This window comes from Trichechus manatus, unplaced genomic scaffold, assembly GCF_000243295.1.
Source record: "Trichechus manatus latirostris isolate Lorelei unplaced genomic scaffold, TriManLat1.0 scaffold00040, whole genome shotgun sequence".
Classification (NCBI taxonomy): domain Eukaryota; kingdom Metazoa; phylum Chordata; class Mammalia; order Sirenia; family Trichechidae; genus Trichechus; species Trichechus manatus.
This window is the reverse complement of record NW_004443976.1, coordinates 18,401,412-18,408,257: the sequence shown is the minus strand read 5'-3', so window position 1 is coordinate 18,408,257 and position 6,846 is coordinate 18,401,412. Positions and strand designations below refer to the sequence as shown.

The window sequence follows — 6,846 nt, the reverse complement described above, 5'->3', positions numbered from 1 at the left end:
GCTTTGTGGCTTGGGGGATCCCCATCACTAGAGCTCTCGGACAGGGACTTGGGGTGTGCAGGGTGTTTGACTAGGCAATCTCTAGGGTTCTGAGTTTTAGAGACCAAAAGTGGTAGCAGTGGACAGTTTTAATAAGCATTTCCAATGGGCCAGGGCCTGTATGAGTGCTTTGCACACGTTACCCAAATGAAACCTCTGTTCTCGAGAGACGAGAGAACGTGGGGTTGTCTTTAAAGTAGGTGTGGAAGTTCATGGAACTTGGCTCCCCGGTGTCCTGAGTCCTGGGAAGGTATCCCAGCCATGGCAGGGAGGGCAGAGGCAGAATTCTCATCACGTTTGGTTCTTAGCTTCTTTGCTCTCCCATCTCCCATCATGGGAAGGGAGGACAGGACAGGCAACAAGAGGGGAGGCCTGGCCAGTGCACAGTGCAGAGGGCTCCTTGCATCCTGTGCTCTAAGCTGATGTCTCCCCTCTTCCTAGGTCTGGAAGAGGTCGGGTGCCTGGTTCTACAAAGGGCTCCCCAAGTATATCCTGCCCCTGAAGACCCCTGGCCGGGCTGATGATCCCCACTTCCGACCTATGCCAGTGGAGCCAGCCGAGCGAGAGCCCAGAAGCACTGAGACCAGTCATGTCTACACCTGGGCCCGAGGGAGAGGTAAGTCCCCTGTGCCCTCTCCCAGGGTAGCTCCTAATGTTTGGGCCATCCGCCGGCCAGGAAGTGCCACAGGCACAAGGCCGTGCCCGCCACAACCTCCGTGTGGCTCATATTACTACTTCGTCCCTGCCTTTTGGTCTCAGTTCCCCACTTGCACCCAAGCAGGCAGCTCGGACCTTCAGTGTGGTGATTGCTTGCTCTGTGCAGAGGTACATTGGGAGAGTCCATCTGGGCAGATTCACAAACAAGCACTAATTAGTGGGTGGGGGTGCTATGAACAACACTGTAGAGTTCTGCAGAAATGTGATGTTGGTTGAAGTTGTTTTGCAAAGTATAACAATGCATCTTTCCAAGGCAGGCCTGTACCATCTCTTCCCCAAGCTTGTCTTGTGTCTCAGCAAGGAAGGACTCCCGGCTTCCCTGTTCCTGATGAGCAAAGTGACTTAGTGCCCGGTGCCCCTTGGTGTTTGTGGTGGCTGCACTAATGTGGGCGTGTCCCGGGTGGCCACCATCAGAAGGGGAGCGCCGTCGCACTTGTCATTATGACAGTGCCTGGTGTTGTAGGCAGCACTCTACAGTTTGCATGAGATGTCAGTGTTTATGACTTGAGTTTCAAAGTTCCTGGTCTCCCAGCAGGCCCAGAGGTAGACAGGGCAGGTGTTTAATAGCCCTTCTTTATAGATGGGAGCCCTGGTGGCGCAGTGGTTAAGAGCTCAGCTGCTAACCAAAAGATCATCAGTCAGAATCCACCAGCTGCTCCTTGGAAACCCTATGGCGTAGTTCTACCCTGTCCTATGGCGTTGCTGTGAGTCAGAATCGACTCGACAGCCACCAGTTTGGTTTTCTTTATAGATAAGTAGCCTGGGCTCAAAGAACAGGAGAGATTTACTCAGCAGGTGTGGAGCAGAGCTGGGACCAAAAGTCAAAAGGTCTTGCCCTCTGGGGTCTGGCTCCTTCTGCCCTGAAGTAGCCCCAAGACTCAGGATCCAAGAGTCTTACAAGAGACAGAGGCAACCAGAGGGATAAGGGGCTCATCTTACATCTGGAGGAGGGAGACCCAAGACACTCAACACGGCAGCCGCTCCTGAAGGGCCTCCCACCATCTTGGTCTTTGGCTTATGACCGGGCACCTAACTATTTTTGTATCATTTGGGGTTTTTTCCCCTCTTGTTACAAAAGTAATACATGTTTATTACAGAAGTTTGAATGTTATAAAACAATATAATTTAGAAGGTAAAAATCCCCTGTAAATCACACTTTCCAGACATAACCTGCATTAGCAGTTTGGTGTCTAGCCTGAAGATATTTTTTCTCCAGTATCACTCAGTTATTTTGCAGCAGCCTTTCCTTGCCAGTTTTCCTGGATTCTGTTTGCACTTCTGATTCTCATGAGTTCATATTCCCTGACATTACCGCCACAGACAAGCATTTGTGGGAACTACGGGGGCAGAATGCAGGCGGAGGCTTTGGGCAGGTGCAGTGGGGAGGGGAGCAGGCTTGGCTTGGACACTGGCCTGAAGGGGACTCTGTGGCTGGCTAGCCCTGGGAGGGAGTCAGCAGGGGGAGCAAGGGATTTGGTGGGGGGAGTGTCCCCTCTCTTTCGTTCTGTCCCTTTTCCACCCTCAGAGCTGGGGCTTTCTCTTGCCTGAGCCCTGACAGGGTGCATCCAGTCCCTTAGGTAGGAGGAAGAGATGTGGCAGTGGACACAGAAGCTGGTGGACGTTATACACACACATACACGCACACACACCCCAATTGCCATCAAGTCTAATCTGACTCGTGGTGACCCATGTGTGTCCGAGTAGAACAGTGATCCATTGGGTTTTCAATGGATGATTTTTCAGAAGTAGATTTCCAGGCCTTTCTTCTGAGGCACCTCTGGGTAGACTTGAACCTCCAACCTTTCAGTTAGCAGTCAAGTGCTAAACTGTTTGTACCACACAGGGACTCCTTTACTGGACATTATCAGATTTAGAATGTTACCTCGAGTGAGTTGAGCAGAAGGGCCCTGAGGCTTGTGCAAGCAGCTGTGGCCTGGCTCCCACCCCAAGGGGCCCGAGCCCTGGCTCCTGGGCCAAGTGTCCACCTCCAGAGGCCCTCGCTGCTCTGTCTGCTCCAGCATCAGCGTGGCTCACAAGCACACACATCCCTGGGGAGGAGTGGCACCTCTGCCACCGCCTTAACCCTGCAGACACAGATGGCCTTTTAATTATGTGAGCGAGGAGGCTGGTGGCTCCACTCACTTGAGCTCAGCACCATTTATTCACAGAGTTTTCTCTGGGGCCAGTTAAGGGAGCATGGGGGTTCCCTTCTGTGAACTGGGTCTCCACTCCGGCTCTGTGCCAGCCCCAGAGCCAGGCACACCATAGCCCTGTGATTATTTGCATTTTACAGCTTGGCAGATGGAGACCCAGACAGGTGACCTGATGTGTCTCAGCCACCGGCAGCAGGACAGTGAGGCTGAAGCCCCTGGCTGGCTATGGAGGCTCAGGAGGCGTCTGCACCCGCACAGAGGGGAAGGTGCACCGGGAGGGTGGGTGAGGTGGGCAGGACTGAGCCTGGGGAAGACCCACCGTCCGGAGGAGGAAGAAGAGCTGGTGGAGGAGATAAAGGAGGTATTGCTTGGAAAGCAGGAGGAAAACCAGAGAGGCTCCATGCTGCGGAGCCCAAGGTTTGCATAGAGGAGGCTGGGCTCTGGAAAGCCCCAGACAGGCCAGTTGTTTAATTACTGCCGAGCCTGTTCCTGGGTGACTTGGCTGTCCACTCTCTGATTAGCCTGTGTAGAAGCCAGGACCTGTGCTTTCTGATTGAGTTGGGGTCCCCTGGCTGTCCCAGACCTGGCTGTTTTCTCACAGGGGATACCCAGGGTGGGCACTAAATGCTTGTGTGAAACCAAAAGGTGGGCTAGCTGGAAACATCCTGAGCCTGGGCCGAGGGAGGTGGTCTGCCGCGTGCCAGCCCTTCTCTGTGATGATCCACATGGCCTCACAGTGAAGGCCGTGCCTGCTGCCCCTGGGGAGGGCTCAGCCACACCCGCCGCCCCTGGGGAGCCTTCCCCAACCCCAGCTGCCTTTGTTATGTCTCCCCGTCAGGCTGCTCTCCTCCCAGCCGTGGGCTCCAGCACGCAGCCCTTGAGTCTGGCTCAGGGGAAGACGTTGAGTCGTTTCTGTCCACTGCCGACTGGACTCGAGGGACTCTCCAGGTGCTTCTCCAGCTCCGAGAGTGACTCCCTCTCTCCATCCCCGAGCCCACCCTCAGGGGTGCCAGGCTGGGGTCAGGGCTGCCCAAACCAAGCAGAGGCCAGGTGGAAACAGAGTGACTAGCACCCATGGGAGTCCACACCCAGGGGCCTATCTATGGAAAATGCCCCTTTGGCAATTAGTTTTAAATCGCTGAGTGATCTCTCACAGCTGGCCGTGGGAACTGCGATGGCCGGTAGAAACTGCTCGTTAGCGCCCCTCCTTAAGCGGCACCCAGAGCACGCGCTCCGTCTGCCATACCTTCGTTCCGCCTCACCCCACGACACTGGGAGCCTCATGTGGGCGGGGCCATGTGCGTCCTGAACAGGCCGCATCTCAGCACGTATCACAGAGAGGCCCTCCATACATGCTTATTGGATGAAAGAACAGGAAGAATGAATGAATGAACCACCCATCTGCTCCAGGACGGACGTTTGAAAGGCCTGTGGAGGGGTGTTCATTGAGGCTACAGGCCCCTGCAGGCCAGGGGTTTTCTGGAAAGCCCCAGGAGACTCTTGAAGGCTGGAAACAGCCCTGCTCTCATGAGTGGCTCTGCTCCTAGGCCCCTGCTTCTGGGGAACCCATGGCCAGCACCCCTTCTGTCCCCCAGTCCGTGCTCACTAGCAGGCAAGCTGATCCCAGCACCAGCTCACTTGCTCTCAGCTTCTCTCCTGGCCGACCCTCTGACCCTCTTTGGGGTAAAGGACCAGTTTTACCCTAAGTCCTTGGCTCCAGAAAAATAACCATTGGAGTTATTGAGGTGCCTTGGTCTGGGACTTCCAGACCACACCTAAGGATTTGTGTTGGTGAGTGGGGCTGGCCAGACCAGAAAAGACTCACCTGGAAGGCCAATATCAACTAGCCTCAGGAGGCATGGTTTAGCCTGTCACGCAGAACTGGCCAATGAAAGCACGGCACGCTAAGGCTCAGGGAGCTTCCTGGTCAGCAAAGGGAGGGTGACATGCACTGGGAACCCTCTCAGACCTCGTCTAATCCTTACGATGATCCTGATGGATATCCTTTTACTGTACTGAAACTGGTGGTCATAAGTATAACATCTTCCTTAAGTTCTGTAAGTTGTTCCAGTGAATTAATGAACCCAAGCACCGTGTCCTCTGAATGTGTAAGGTCTTTCTAGCAGAGGCTTAGCAAGGGTAATGAGTGCCCGGGGCAGTCTCTAAGTTACATCCCCCCTCAGTGTCAAGGTGAGTAGACGTTGATAGTGGCGACATGTCAGCAGAAACCCCTTCCCCCTTCTTGTCCGGTCGCCTCAGTCAGGCACCTTTCATATTTGTGGCACCTCAGAATGTCATTCCACACCTCATCTTGCGCCCCCTTGGACTTGGCACCCGGGGGCAAGTGCCGCCTCCGCCCCTCCTCGCTACGCCTTTGTGACCTAGCCCTGGGTGCCTAGGGACAAGGAGAGAGAATGCTGTGTGGGTGACTAGTGTCAAAAATAATGGAGAAGTGGGAACACAGGGATAAAATTGATCTCCACCTTCTGGGAATTGGCTTTATGCTGGTTCTCATCCATGAAGCTCTCCTTGTATCCTTTATCCCCAGCCCCATTCCTCCATCTCTCTCTCTCTCTCTCTCTCTCTCTCTCTCTCTCTCTCTCTCTCTCTCAGCCCTTGGGCTTGGGCGTCTATGACTCCTGACACCTCCTCACCTCTCCCAGCCCACTCCATTTTCTTTCTCATGCCCTGTTGGAAGAGGAAGGGTAATCAAAAAATATGAGCCATGAACTTTGTAATCCACAGAACAATCAAGTAAAACATACTGAAGTTTCCGAGGCAGGTTGTTTTTCTCCCTTCTTTAAATTTTCTTTGTTAATTTTTAATTACAATTCAAAAATGTGTGAAAAATAAAAATCTCTCCTACTCTCCACCATCTCCAAACCCCTTTTTCATTCTCCCTACAGACCTAGGTATGACATGAGTTCTTTTTTCCTTGCTTTTGTTTTAAACAGCAGCAGCAACAAAAATACACTCTTAGACTCGTTACTCTGCAACTTGTTTTTTGGCTTAAAAGAATATCATGGGCATCCCTCCAGGTCGATGAATATAGATTTTACTTTATTCTTTTTAATGACTGAATAAAGTCCCATAATATAGTGTACCGTGATTTAATTAGTCACCTGTTGATGGACATTCAGATTGTTTCCAGGTTTTTGGCACTGCAGACAATATTGCAGAGTACTGATACATGCTACAACGTGGATGAACTTTGAAAATGTTATGCTAAGTGAAGGAAACCAGGCACAGAAGACCATATATTGTATGATTCCTTTTATATGAAATACCAGAGTAGGCAAATTCATAGAGACAGAAAGTATACTCGTGATTTTTCAGGGGCTGGGGGAAGAGGGAATGGGGAGTGATAGCTAATGGACGTGGGTTTCTTTCTGAGATGATGAAAACGTTCTGGAATTGGGTAGTGGTGATGGTTGCACAACATATGAGTATACTAAAAAGCACTGAGTTATGTACTTTCAAAGGGTGAATTTTATGTTATATGAATTGTGTCTCAATAGAAAACAAGTTCATAGGGAAGTTAGAGAATAGCTTAACAAAATGCTTTTTAGAAAAGAATAGGAAGGGTAGAGGGGAATTGCCTGACCAGATGTTAAAGCTTACTATAAAGTTACTGTACTCAAGAAAAACAGTACTGTATTGGTACCAAATAAATAGAATAGAATATTTATTTATTTATAGAATAAATAGATAAGCAGAACAGAATGGAGAAAGTATAGACCTGAGAAGATATAGCAGCTAAACACAGGTGACTTTACAACTCAGTGGGAAAATAAGGTTTATTTAGTAACTGGAGCTAGTGTAATTAGATTTCCTTCCAGGAGAAGACTGTCATGGTTTGAATTCTGTCCCCCAGAAAATGTGTGTATCAGTTTGGCTGGGCCATGATTCCTGGTACTGTGTGATTTTCCTATATGTT

The 6,846-nt window shown here is 51.1% G+C and overlaps 1 protein-coding gene across 1 annotated transcript in view; it reads left to right on the top strand.

Annotated features, from left to right (window-relative positions):
• RPH3AL (rabphilin 3A like (without C2 domains)) overlaps positions 1-6,846 on the top strand; it is a 133,076-nt gene that overhangs the window by 99,174 nt on the left and 27,056 nt on the right. Inside the window, exon 5 of the mRNA XM_004376261.2 lies at positions 481-655. Coding sequence (XP_004376318.2) covers positions 481-655 — 175 coding nt within the window. The remainder of the gene's footprint in view (positions 1-480; positions 656-6,846) is intronic.